The 15,303-nt window shown below is 39.7% G+C and overlaps 1 protein-coding gene across 2 annotated transcripts in view; it reads left to right on the forward strand.

The window, feature by feature from the left end:
- LOC121872938 overlaps window positions 1–15,303 on the forward strand; it is a 48,564-nt gene that overhangs the window by 14,969 nt on the left and 18,292 nt on the right. For both annotated transcript variants that reach the window (XM_042376074.1, XM_042376075.1), the window contains exon 2: window positions 405–555. In XM_042376074.1, the coding sequence (XP_042232008.1) occupies window positions 548–555 (8 nt within the window). In that variant the 5' untranslated portion in view covers window positions 405–547. The remainder of the gene's footprint in view (window positions 1–404; window positions 556–15,303) is intronic.

Here is a 15,303-nt window from a genome sequence, read left to right on the forward strand (position 1 = left end):
GGCACAGTAGCTTATGTACAGGGTTGCTACTCGGCACAGTAGCTTATATACATAACCTACATTAGTGACTAATTTATTTTTGGTGTAACCCGTACTGTAGTTATAAGCACACCAACATGCTCATATTTCTTTCACATAATTTATCACAAATACTAAAAATGTGTCGTTTCTTATACAGTACAGTATTTAGCAGAACAGTTTTGAGTCATGATACTCTCGCCAAAAACCTTATGGAATGCTTTAATCACTGCAATCTGAAACCATTCCGAGATGACAAGCCCCATTGTGTCCATTCTCACATCCACTGTGCCCAGGTGTTCAAGAAGTTTTTGTTGAGTGTAGATATCCTTAAGTATTTTTTGTAGTTGTTTATGTTAGGATTAATAAACTCGTTTATCTAACAGGAAATGGCTAACACTGCTGCAAAGTATTAACACCCAAGTAAACTACAGTACTGTACCTGCTAGTTGCAAGAAAACTGTAGTAATCCCTCGGTTATTGCTGGAACATCAGTGTTTGCATCTACTGATCATCCCTATGCTCAACCATGGCATCGTAAGTACAGTATATATAAGCCCAACTTATTGTTACTATATTAGGGTGTGTATCATGTTCACCTCAGAAAAGCTAAGTACAGGTACCTGTACTGTATTATAGAAATGTAAATATTAATACACAGGGTCTTGAAAGATTTTTTAAGTATAGTGCTGTATTTTGTTTACTGCTATAGTTGTTCAATAACGAGCAATCTGGGCTATCTATATACAGTTTGATAGTACTGTGCAGTACTTCAAACTTTCTTGAATTTATCATTCTTGAATTTATCATGGGAGGACTGCCATCACAGAAAAGCCCTAGATTTTTATACCCTGTACCATGTTCATTTTACTTTCACCTCAATAAGCCATACTGCCACCAGTCTTTCATCTTTAAACTGTATTGCTATAGATTTTTCTTTAGATTGCCCCCGAGGGGGCTAGTTTATTGGGCACCCCCTTACATCCTGTGCTAGGTGAACCGTTTACAGCGCCCATCTGTGAAGCATGCAGAGTTCATGCTTGCTTTTATGACTCGTGCATTAAGGGCATAAAAGTCTGAAGGGTCTTGGGATTTGTCAGCAAGTTACATTAAGTGACAGAATGATGAGTGCGTGGTATTTCAGCCATCACATGATCCCACACCACAACTAAATTTTTCACAGTCATGACACATAATGTCATACAAATGCCTTGGTAATACAGTATGAGCTATAGTTTGCTCTTGACGGTCCTGTACCACTCCTCAGAAATTTCATTTGGTATTAGTGGTTCAGTTTTGTGTTTATAATTTTGTCTTGGAATTGTTTTGGGAACAAATTTAATTTTCAAGTGGGTGTTTTGTGTCTGAATTTTGTTAAATAATACTAAAAGTAAAGAAAGACCATAGCCATAGAGTACACTACAGATTATGTGAAAAATGTAAAATTTGTCCTCAATTCTACTGTGATAGTGAAAGACAATACTTTTTCTCTAAACTAAATATAGTAGCTTTAGATTGTGCTCATACACCACTAAACATGATTATTTGCGATGTGTTATATATTTTCAACATGATTATTCCTATAGGATTTACCTTGGATGTTGCCATAACTGATAATCTGAGAGCTTTTAGCCACACTGTATGTTGTAAGTAATAGTGTATTAAAGATGATATTACCGGTATTTTCTTCTCATTGTCTCAAAATTGAAATGACTATTTTAAGAAATAGTTTACTGTTTTGAATATGTAAATTGAACACATTTTATGTTTATGACCTATGGACGGTCACATGAGACTTACATGTTTACCCAGAATTCCCAGTGTGGGGTCAGTTGAAATTTTTGTTACTGAAGGGATTCCTGTTAAAAGCCAGTAAACATTGCTGTACTGTTGCCCTCTCTGATCTCTGTGCTACTGTCATATGCCGTATGTCTTGTCTGTATATCAAGGCATGAGGAGTCTGCCACTTGCCTAGCATATCAATCTAGTAATTATTTATTAAAATAATATTTTCTCCTCTTATTTGAACTATCAGTATAGCAACAGTTTTTCTAGTTGGAGTAAACCCTGAAATATCTTTAATGAAATTCAATGGAATTAGAAGAAATATGAACGAGTTAATCTGTAAAATCCAAGCAAGGTTTCGAGAAAACATAATATTTGTTTTTCCCACCATCTTACAGCACTTACAGGGAGAATATTAGGCTGTTTGGCAAATAATCGTCTCTTTATATTCGCACTCGGTTATATCATGTTTTTTCTCGCGGTGAATGAACATAATCAAGTAACATTCTTACTGAACTGCCGTTGACTCATCCTCTGACCAATATGACTTGATGCATTTTGACATATTGAATTCTACAAGTTAGATGGCTACTTACCACGAGGGATCATTTTAAGAAATACTTGTTGCTTTAGCTGCTGTTCATGTTAGTCTTGGTAAACACTTTAACTAAATTAAAGTGGTGAATATTCAATTGCTTTTGAGCATTTTAACTCATTTCTTATACCATGATAAAATATTGTTTATTTTTTATTCATTATTTAATATCTGTACCTTTCAAATACACCATCAGAAATGCATCTCTTATATAATACAGTGGTATAATGACGGTTCAAGTAGTTTATATATATTTTTTAATTATAGGATACAGTTCACGTATTACCTTATTTATTATGTACAGTATTGTCTTTAATGGGGATACTGTACAGTGGTCTAATCATATTGACACAGACCTAACAAGGGCTAATAGGTATGAGGTGACACGGTGAATAAATGTTGGGGAGGGGGACTAGCCATTGCCAAGATTGCAAGTTTGATTTTATTTATTCTTTATGATACAGTATTCTTATATGATCAGCCTATTATGTTGTATGTTTCATCATAAATAATATAGCATATACAGTAGTATGAAATAAAGAAAATACAATATATAATTTAACACGGTGGTGGTGGTACCATTTGTTGCCGCGTACACATTTTTTTATTGTTTCAATATATTCTCGGATGATCAGCCTCTTATGGTGTATGTTTCATCATTAATAATATACAATTTAGAATACAGGTTGTACCTCTCTAGTCCGGCATTCTGTGGTCCGGAAACTCCCGTGGTCTGGAACGATTTTAGTATGTCTAATAGGTAGATAGGCAGCTTTTTTTTATTATTATTATTATTATTATTATTATTATTATTATTATTATTATTACAGGAGTATTAAATTTTTGCCCCTCAGGCCCCAATGTGGGTCAGTGACCTATGCCCGGGCGGGCTAATCCCCTTAAAACAACAACAAAGCCGCGGGAAATTAAGGTTTGTTTACATCCAGCAGTTCGGCTGCTCTCTCTCTCTCTCTCTCTGCTTGTCTATACAGAGTACAACATTTAACCCTTCAATATATATGAGCAGTAAATAAGTGTTGCTTTCATATTCTTATGTAGAGTAATGACGATATGTTTTCACATGTGCGCACTTACATACGCGCAGTCTCACTTTTTTTTTTACCATTAATGGTTAGCTACTTATATTGTTCCATTTATTACATTAAATAACATTACTTCAAACACGCATATTAATTTTTTTACAGTAATTTTACTACAGCTACAATCAGGGTCTTATTTTCTTCAGTTTTATATGTAGAACCAATCAGTCACTGGTTTTGTAAGCATTAACGAAAACAATGCCGGCAGCCGTCTCGTCTCCTCTAATATTCCACGTATTATTAATGAATTGTATTGTTCATTTTGCACACACAAACATTAATTCAATAAAAAAAATTCAGAAACATTAATTAAAATATATATGAACGGTAATACCGATATACGCTGTGTATAGCACGAGTTTTTAAGAACAAATTTTTTGGCAAAATGTTGGGGGTCGACCCCTATACGGGTAATAGTTTCGTTAGGTTGAAAAATATTTACCAGTAAACAATGGAAACGACGCACCAACGCGCCACCCGCTACGAGTGTCGGTACAGTTGCCAGGGCAGTTCTCTTGCGTCATCATGGCAAGCCCAAAGTAGCCAAATGCATGGTATGGTATGCACAGGAGTATGTAAAACAAAGTATTCATTTTTAAAAGTTTATTTATAGATACATAAATTTTTGTTAATTAAATTTCAAACAAAAGAAAAATACGATACCTTATTTCTAAATATTTTCATTAAATATTACATCACAAGTATATTTTACCTTAACTGTGCCTGAATGAATGTATTCTCAGAAATAAATATGGAAATGTAATATTTTTGCTGAAATGACGTACGTATTACAGTGGAAAGTGGGATAAAATTGTGACGAAAACAATGACTTTCACTTTCTTTCGTTGTTCAAAAGATGTTACCATAATCGCTTTTCGAATGGTTTTCAGTTAAAAAAACTGTTGTATTACAATAATATTCTATCCTAATTGACTTGAACAAATACTACGATACCATATTTCTGAATATTTTCATTAAAATCCATCAAAATCATTTTCCTTGTCATCATCTGCAGCACCAAACAGCTCCTCCCAGTCCTCTCCTTGAACAGCATCGTCATATGGATCAACACCATCGTCAGCCATAGGATCATCAATATCTTCATCCTCATTCACGCTCTCATTAGCCTCATAATCCCACAACAAGTCGTCTTCTGTTCCATCAAGAGCATTCGAAATCCCACATTTTTTAAAAGATTTCACCACAATTTCTGGTCTGATTGCATCCCAGGCCTCTACAATCCATTCACATAATGTTGCTAGTGATGGAGCTTGGATGTTGCCTCCCTTTGTGTATGTCTTATCGCCTTCCATCATCCAGTTGTTCCACTTCACTCTTACCGCATCTTTAAATGGTTTGTTTATGGAAACATCCAGTGGTTGGACAAGACTTGTTAATCCACCAGGAATCACAGCTGTATCAGTGTTTTTCTTCCTAATCCCAACAGTAACACTGTCAACAAGATGTGACCGAAACGTATCCCACACAAGATGACTTTTTTCTTTGCGCAGTCCCCCTGGTCTAAAGTTCCAGAATTTTTTAAGCCATACTTGTATGCCGCCTTCATCCATCCATCCTTTCTCGTGCACATGGATGATTATACCTTTTGGAATATTTTGCTTTGGAATTGTTTTCCTTTTAAATATTACCATAGGCGTCAGCTTTGTGCCGTCAGCCATACATGATAGCACAACTGTGAAGCTTGATTTTTCATGTCCAGTAGTTTTAACTAAAACTGTTTTTTCACGAACTTTATTCACTGTTTGACTGACTGGCATATCAAAATTCATGGGCGTTTCGTCCATGTTTTCAATACACGAAAGTCTATACGAGTTCTTCTTCCGGTGTTTGATTATGAACCTATGAAATTCAATAACCTTGTCATCAAGTTCTTGTGGAAGACGCTGTGATATTTTCGTTCTCCGTCTCGGTACAAAATCATTTCTTTTCATAAATCTTGTGCACCAACCATGACTCGCCTTAAAATCTGTGATGCCTAATTTCCTTGCGAGTTTCAAGGCAAAGATTCGAATTGATCCTCGGGAAACACCACATCCATTCTGTCGGTTTTCACTGACATACTTTGCCACTTCAACTTCCAACTGTGGCCACTTGTTACACTTTCCTCTGTTAGCACATTTGTTTTTTGGCATATGCTTAAGTTGTGCAGAGAGCTTTCTCCAATCTCTAATACTTTTTTCGGAAACCTTAAATTCCCTTGCTGCTGCACAGTTTAGTCTGTTCTGCATATTCAATCACTCTCAGCTTGAACATTGCTGTGAACTTTCTTCTTGAATCCATGCTGAAGAGAATATGGGTCAAGCACATCTACACTATAACAAGACCCAATTTGAAATATACACGTGGGCTAATCTTGATGACATAATATGATGAGTCAGGTCATCTACACAGTTGCTAGTTTCAAAATTTTCCTTTTAAAATTTTAAGTTACCGAGTATTTCTTTTCCAAAATCGTTTTACAATACTGTAGGTAAAACAGTTTACTATTGTGCAAACCCCACAGAAAAAAAAATTAACAAATGGAGACACCAAAAATGTAAAAAAAAAAATGCTGTCTGACTTGCAACACTGTTGGTAGGGTCAGGTGGTTCTAACGGCACCTGCCAGGACCCAGTAATCAAATTTATAACAGTGTCTAACCTCAATTACTGTAGTTTATCTGATGTAGGCAATATGAAGTAAAAAATACCAGTTAAAGTGAGAAATTGGAAGAGAATAAACAAGAAAGATGTCGTTGGGCTAATTTTGGTAGGGCTGAGGGAGAAAGTACCAGCTGTTTGGTCTTTTTTGGCGGGAGAGTCACGCAAATATCCGTAGTATTGGTATTTGTTTGGTGTCTTCTGTATTTTTAAAAATGAATACTTGTAAATTAAAAGTACCGTAACATTGTATTGTATACAAACTTGTCATATTTCTGGAAAATAAGAAGCAAGAAAATAAGAATATACCGGTAAACACAATTTCAAGGTACTCTAAAATTAAAAGCTGCTTAAGAAGGGCCGATGCAAACACAAAGCCTCCGCGACCAGGGCTCTGCCGTATCAGCTAGACGGTACACGTGTTTTTCGAATCATTTTCAGTTAAAAAACTGTTACATCACAAGTGAATTAGGATAGAACATTATTGTAATACAACAGTTTTTGACTGAAAACCATTCGAAAAGCGATTACGGTAACATCTTTTCAACGAAAGAAAGCGAAAGTCATTGTTTTTGTCACGATTTTATCCCACTTTCCACTATAATACGTACGTCATTTCAGCAAAAATATTACATTTCCATATTCTTAGAAATAAATAGTAGTTTTGCCGAAACATGATGTATTTCAATGTAAATTAGGATAAACTACATGATGAAAACAAAAGACTTTACCAAACCTTCCGATGTTCAAGAGATGTTACTCATTTTTTTAATAGTTTTCAGTTAAAATACTGTTATATTAGTGATATTCTATTTATACTGTGGTTGATATAATACATTCACGGAAATGTAATATTTTTTGCTGAAATGACGTACGTATTACAGTGGAAAGTGGGATATAATTGTGACAAAAACAATGACTTTTGCTTTCTTTCATTCAAAATATGTTACCGTAATCGCTTTTCTAATGATTTTCAGTTAAAAAACTATTGTATTACATTAATATTCCCTCCTAACTGACTTGAATAAATACTTGAATGGAAATATACAATATTTTTGTTGAAACTACCCGCGTTTCAGTGTAAAGTGTCGTAATAATAAATGGTAAACAAGTTTATAGGATGTAGTGTTTTTCTGAAGGTTTTGTTGTTCCTTTACCCTCAAAAACTTGGGTCGACCTATAAACGAGGAATATGATAAATTAACGACTTCTTGGTCAAAAAATCGGGGTCGACCTATATACGAAGGTTATAGGCAATTATATCTGATGAGTGTTGCTTTTCATATTCTTATGTAGAAATGTGTGATATGTTTTTCACATATCTTGCCCATACCCGATCTCTGTTCTTTACCATTATCGTTAGCTACTTCTATTGTTCCATTTGTTAACATTACTTAAAACAACCATATTAATTTTACTACAGCTACAACCAGGGTCTTATTTTCTTCAGTTTTATATGTAGAACCAGTCAGTCACTTGTTTTGTAATCAACGAAAACAATGCTGTCTCATTTCCTTGTGTGTTTTAATATTCTACGTATTATTAATGAATTGTATTGCCCATTTTGCACACATAAACATTAATTCAATCAAAAAGACATTCAGTAATAAACAATAATGAATCTTTTGTACATAAGAGAAATGACGCTGTTTACATGATTGTGCACGTCGTCTGAACGTTGGTGGGCCTTTCAAACCCGTCGAAAATCGAGTTTCCGCCGTCAAAATTTTAAATTATTTTGTTTTTTGTGTTCCAATAAAAAACGTCGAATTAAAAACACGTGAAATTTGAGAAGCTACTGTACGACATTTAACCCTTCAATATGTCTTCAAAGAGACCATGAAGCAGAGAAAGTGGTGCTAGTGCTTCCAAGTGTAAGCACAAGTCACTATCTATCCTGGAAAAGGGTGAATTTCCATGGTCCGGCACGGGTCAGGTCCCGAGGTTGCCGGACTAGAGAGGTACAACCTGTAATTGTACAGAAGAAGAGCCACCCCAAGAAGAGCAACTTGCACAGTGTCATAAACATCACAAGATTCATTACATGGAATAGAGAGAAGCTCCTGGACTGAATTGATTTCCTCAATTTACTGACCAGTGATGTCATTGACCAGGTTAATGTCTGATCCTTTACCGCCTTGCAGACAATGGCACATCCGTAATTTTTATAACCATTTCGTTCTTGTTTTTTGCAATCACTGGACAGATGTTCTGATGCTTAACTTTTACTTTTATCCTCGGCCACTGATCGGCTTAGAAATAGCCGCTTGGGCGATCGGTCACGTCTCTTTTCATTTATATTCTTCACCGAAAGATCGGCTCGCTAGCCGCCCGGGCGATCGGTCACGTCTCTGTCACGCACTGTTGGCAAATACTGGGCATGCACCGGCTCCTGAATGTACCTGAACCCGCCCCAGTGTTGTTTTATCCTCTTCACCACTGATCGGCTTGTTAGCCGCTTAGGCGTCGGTCGACTCTTTCCTTTATATTCTTCACCGGAGTCTTTCGCTAGCCTCTTCCAGACGTCGATCACGTCTCTGTCACACTGTTGGCAAATACTGGGCATGCACCGGCTCCTGAATGTACCTGAACCCGCTCCGAGTGTTGGTCAAGTCTTCTCTTGAAGAAGCGCTTCCCACACTGGTGCGTCCACAGCGCTCTCTGAGTGGGTGTTCCAAGAGTTTACAACCCTCACTCCGAAAAAGTTTGCCCTCACGGTTTTTCCGGACTTGCAGCTAACTTCAATCTTGGCTGTGACCCCTTGTGGGAGCGAGCGTCCGCCAGCAGCTCAAATGGAGACGCACTCAACTGAGTAGTGCCCCTGAGATGCTTATAAACCTCCAACTAGGTCCCCCCCCTTGCCCGTCTGTGGTATAAGCTAGGCAAGTTCAGGCGCTCAATCTCTCAGGGGTAGCTGAGATGCGGGAAGTGCAGGCGCACCAGTTTGGTGGCCTCCTTTTGAACATTTTCAACCAACTGACAGTCCTAGCATATCTCGGGGACCAGATGGGGTGACAGTACTCAGATGGGAAGCACTTCACTTTCCTGAAGATCGTCACGAGGACGGACCGTCTGAATGTCTGAACGACGCTTCCCATAAGACCCAGCAATTTATTTGCCTGATTTACCTTCTTCTCCTGGCTGGCCCGAGAACTTCCAGCTCATTTGTCCAACATACACACCTGGGTCGCCTTCTACTTTACAGTCTCCAACTAATGCATTTTTCTTCATCCCGTTGGGACATATAGTGCAGCCTCCTTACCGTTGGTACGCCCCAGGTGCATCCTCTTACACTTGTTGACATTGAATCTCAGCAGCCACCAGCCGACCATTCCTGGAGCCCACAGGGTCCTTCTGCAGCTCTTCACAGTCCGCTTGGTTCTTAATTTCCCGGGAAATAACTTGGCGTCATCGGCAAACGCATTTAATGGAGGAGTGTAGCGTCAGGCACATCATTTATGGAAACAAACAAGCAACAGCGGGCCCAATACACTACCCTCGCGGTACCCCACTTATTACAGAATACGGATGACGATTTCGTGCCATTAATCACCACACATTAACTTTGCGGTCATGTAGAAAGTCTTCTATCACGCTAGGACATTTCCCGAATTCGTGCCCTTCCAGTTTGATTTCCAGCCTTTCGTGGGGTACACTGTCGAAAGCCTTAACCCGTCTAGGTAATAATGTCGATATTACCACCCGTTCTAGAATATGGGTCCCAAATATCAATACCTTGAGCAATTGTGTATTGTCAACAAAAGCGCCCGGCATAAAACCGTGTTGGCAATCTTTTACAAAGGTTGTTTACATTAGTAGATGTTCCATCGCTGCATCTCTGATAATACTCTCAAGTACTTTACATATTATCTGCTGGTCAGGCTCACGATTCTATAGTTGTGCATTAGGTGCCCTATCGCCCTTCTTGAGATAGGACTCACATAAGCCACTTTCCATTCACCAGGGACCATTTTATCATCCAGGCATTTACAAAAACAGAATCTTCACGGGCTCTGCAAGCTCGTTTTGCACAGCCTCCTTAGCACTCTAGGATGCACCATGTCCAGGTCCAGGACTCTTATGGACCCCTTTAGCCTGGACAGTTTATTTCCTAATACCCTCTTCTGTGAACACAATGTGGGTCAGTCTTTTGTGTCGAACCGTCTGTCTCAAACGCAGGAAGGGTTAGATTTGCATCCTCTCTTGTGAACACTGAGGAAAAGAAACATTCAATGCCTCAGCGCCTGGTCAGAATCTGCGTAACTACCATCTTCAAGCCTCCAGGTGCAATGCTCCCCTACTCGCGTTTTCAATTTCGACTTTGCATAAGCGGTAAAAGCCTTCAGGTTTGACTTGACCTCGCGTGCAACCAGCCTTTGGAACTCCTTTTACTGGCCCTCCTACACTCTATCTTTGCTTGGTTTCTGGCTCTTGCATACGGCATCCTCCTGTCTTGCTCATCGTTTGACCCAACCCCACGTCTTGAATTTCTGGGTTTTCTTCTTAATTTGTCGACCGCCGCATGGTTCATGTGTAGGGATCCTATTTATTCCCTAGAAAAGCACTGGGTTTGGTCTTGGAGTATATATTTAACGCTCGATCAAATGGGTCATTTACTAATTGTGGTATTCAGCGTGTAGTGTCCTCGTTCTTGTACCTTAATAAGTCCAGGCCAGTTAGTACCCTCATCTCTTCCTCATCCCATTGTAATTTCCTTGTAATATTTTTTCCTTGGCCCTGGCCTTATCTTGAACTAGGTAACAGTTAAATCTGAATGACAACACTGTATGGTGACTGCTTCCAACTGGGGCAAAGATGTTCAGTTGGCCACCCATACCCTCCTCGTTTGTTATGATGAGGTCAAGTGGCTTGGTATTTGCTCCCCTCTGTAATGTGCCGGGTCTCTCACATGTTGGAACAAGAAAATTATCTCTCAAGTTTCTACAAAAAGTAGCAGGATTATTCAAGTTATTCAGGGTTGACTCGTTTCTCCAGTCGATGTCGCCATAGTTAAAGTCCCCATGATAAGGAGGTGGCTGGGTTGGTATGCGCCGCATTGTATTTTATTAAGGTTCTTAAGTTCCTTTGATTTAGTGGGCCTTTAGTTCAGGGATCTGTAGATACACCTACGACGATAAGTAAGTCCCCTCCCTTTAATTTAATTTTACTACTTGGACTCTTCAAAACATCCTCTCCTGTACCCTCGCCTGGCTGGCTCACAGGGTCTTGCTAAGCGTGAATAACCACACCCTCACCACAGGATTCTTGAGTTAGGTTCATAAATGGTCATATCAGCAATACTGAACTCATTCCTCTGGAGTCGATTCTCATTCATGTACAGCAGTTCTCTAGCTCCTACAATATCTGGTTGGTGTACTCTTAGTAGTGTTTCAAACTCCTCCTCTTATCAAGGAGCAGTGTCGGTATTAGTGTACATGACGTCAGAAGCCCAGGGTATTTGTTCTCATTAACGTCTCTGCTCTTAGCCTTCAGCCGCTTAATTCTGCAGCATTTGCTAAGTACACTGTATTTTGCAGGGTGTGGTTAAAAATGTCATTGTTTACACGGCGCTCGTTCCCTCCTGTCCGGTAGGCTGAGCTGGTGCCGCCTCCCGGGTGGGGGGTTGAGTGGGTGGAGGGTGCACTGCTGCCCCCTGGCCCTGTGTCGGCACACTTGTTTCCACTACCCTCCCCCTGAGTATAACCCATGTGCACCTGTCCCCGTTCTGTCTCGACTCCTCCCTCTTCTGCTTCAAGTCCAGCAGGAGCTTCTTGTGCTGTTCCCTCTGCATTACCGTGCGGTCTGGGTGAATAAATACATCTCGAAATGCCTCGCTCCTTGCTAAGTTTTTTGCCTGCCGGATAACTTGCCATTTTTCCTCCTCACTCCCTAGTGTGATCCTGAGGGGGCGAGGCTTAGCCCCCTGCTTTTGTCCCAGTCTCCTCACATCCTGAGGGGTTGCTGGAATCTTCAGAACCTCTGTGCAAATATTTTGAAACAGCACCTTGTCGTGTGTTTCCTTACTCACAGTTCCCTCTGCCTGGCTCTCTGGGACTCCAAAAACTATTACATTGTTCCTGCGCTGGAGCCGTTCCTGGTGTTCCTCCTCTCCCCTAACAGTAGGTGCGTTAATTTTCATTTCTTCGACACACTTTTTCAGAGTCCCAATCTGCTGTAGAACCTGTACTGATTCTGCATTACTCTCCGCCCCCCCCGTGGCCCTCCTAATACGTCAGCATAACTCCTCTTAGCAACCACCTCCATTCTATTAGCTACTTCCTCAGTCTTAGCAAGGATCTCTTTCTCAACTTGCTCCAGTTTGTCAACCAGCAGGGCTCCTGCTTCATCTATTTTCGTCCCTAGAGAACTCGTTCCCTTATGGATTGCAATCGCTTCATTCACCTTGACTATGCAGCCAGGGCAATACCAGCAACAGCCATCAAGCTTTACGGCAGTTAGTAACTTCCTAAACGCTGCATTAGTTAGGCCTGCATCCTCCATATCCGACGTCTCCCTGCAGTAGTCACATATCAAACTCATGGTTGTTGTTGTTGTGGGTGGGTGCAGACTGTGTATAAATCTACACCTATTTCAAAGAAAATAAAGAGAGAAAAAGTACTTAGCTACTCTCTGTTGCCTATGGAGTTGTCGTCTGCAACTGTGTACACTGTATCTCCCTGTGAATGGTGTATTGTAGGCACAGTTTCAGTCCTTGAGAAAGCACACAATCAACATAAAATTTAAAGTCTCTGTGGCACCTATGACACGACTTGGTTTCAGCTGGCACGGTGCCTTTCCAGCTTGCTTGCTAGTGAGCGCTCACTTTAAGTTATTTACAACTTCAGCGGTCACTGATGACACTATGAACTATCACTGTGTACACTGTATCTCCCTGTGAGTGGTGTATTATAAACACAGATTCAGTCCTTGAGCAAGCACACAAACAAAATAAAATTTAAAGTCTCTGTGGCACCTATGACACGAATAGGCTGGCAGTTGTCCTTACCAGCTCGATTGCCAATATGTATTCACTTTAAGTTATTATAGTCTCTTCTGCATTCACTGATGACAACTATGAACTGATTTAACTGAAGGCACAGTACTACACTCCCTGGTTGGCCTTTATCACAGCCGTGACCACAACACCCTAAAAAATAAAATAAAATAAAAGCTTTGTCATGTGGCAGTGATTGTGTGGTTATAGGCCTGTGACCCTGGCTGCACCTCCAACTCGGTGGAAATTGAGTTTTCAAAAATACAATCGTGTCTAGCATGAAAAGTCCGACATCGATTTACACTTTCACCTCACTAAGACGATCTTGACGAACTTATGTAATCACTGTCCAATTTCTGCCGCTCTACATCGAAGGCCCGGATGCCGAACACGCTTTGTTACAGAGACGCAACACGACCCGCCCGCCCGCCCTTGCTTTATGTATTGATTATATGTGAAAAGGCTTCTCTCATTTTATTATCTCTTGACTTATCACAAAACTGGCTGCAGTTGTGTTACTTGAGGATTTCACTCATTTCATGAATATTCTCTGCCTGCTGTTTCAGTTCCTAAAGAGCTTTCTGTTTGGCAGTGTTACAGTTCCTGAAGAGCTTTCTGTCTGGCAGTGTTACAGTTCCTAAAGAGCTTTCTGTCTGGCATCTCTGCTGGATACTTCTCAGTGAAGGCATTGAGCTTCCTGTGAATGTTTTTTTAAGATTGAATATTTTGTTGTTGGCCAATTCTTAATTATATGTTGGAAGCCCCCTTGAGCTCTGTATGAATGCAAAATATTCAAGCCAGTAATTAAAAAAAAAAATCAACAATTAACATTCACTACCAACTTCCTTAAACAGATATATTGTTTTTATTTAAGGTGAATTAATAATTTTTAAGCAGGAGCCACACAAGTCTCGTGAAAAAGCTGCAGGTTGCCGACCCCTGCCCTAGGTGCATTTTATGCGTTTTGTGACGTATCTTAGCAACCATTCCTTTGACCACTTCTGGAGAACAGATCTTTCTGTCCATTTGGTTTTTAATTTCCCTGAATAACGTGGCATCATCTGCAAAACATTTGAATGGAGAAGTTTACGAGTATAGCTTCTGGCATGTCATTTATGAAACGAACAACAATGGGCCCATTACACTGCCCTTTGGTAACCAGCTTGTCAATGAATATGCCATTAATAACCACACACAACTTGGGGTCACAAAAAAATTCTGATCCATGCTAGGACACTCCTCTGAATTCTGTACCCTTCCATCTAAGTTTTCAGCCATTCATGGGTTACACTGTTGAAAGCCTTGGTCAAGTTCAGATATTCAGTATACAGGATTGTCAATATTGCCACCACACTCCAGGATTTGGGTCCAAACATCCAGCATTAGTAATTACATCATAGCAGGAGCATCTTGGCATAAACCTATGTTGGCACTTCCTTTACTAGGTTGTTTTGTAGAAGATGTTCCATAACGGCATCTTTAATAATGCTTTTTAGTACTTAACACAAACTATTCTAGTAAAGCTCACTGGCCATTGATTATGTGTGTGTTGGCAATCTCCTTGTTTGAATATAGAAGTCACACATGCCATTTTCTAGTTGCTGGAGGCCATTTGCTTGTCCACGCATCTGCAGACAGGATTTTAAGGGGCTCAACAAAGCTTGTTGTACACTCTCTTAGCACTCTGGGATGTATGCTGTCAGGCCCTGGGCTCTTATGTATACCTTTAGCTTTGACAGTTTGTTCCCAACATGGTACTGTACTCTCTTATGAAAGCATAATGTGCATCAGCACTTTGTTAAACGGTGAGATTTTTCACATACTCTCCTCTGAACACTGATGAAAAGAATTTGTTTAACGCCTTCACTTCACTTTGTCCTGATACGAGTCAGCATCCCTACCATTTTCAAGTCTTTGATCTGATAGGCCCAAACATTGTCTTTAATTTAGATTTTGTTTAACAGTCGAGAGACTTTGGGTTTGACTTGACTTTGCTTGCAATCTACCTCTGGAACTCTTTTTTTTCTCTCTCTATTACTCTGACTTTGATTGGTTCCTGGACCTGGCATACATCCTTCTTTCCTGCTCATAATTTGTTGCAACCCATCTCTTGAATTTCTGAGATTTCTTATCAACTTCCAACTGCTGTGT

This window comes from Homarus americanus, unplaced genomic scaffold (assembly GCF_018991925.1).
Source record: "Homarus americanus isolate GMGI-L3 unplaced genomic scaffold, GMGI_Hamer_2.0 scaffold11022, whole genome shotgun sequence".
NCBI lineage: Eukaryota > Metazoa > Arthropoda > Malacostraca > Decapoda > Nephropidae > Homarus > Homarus americanus.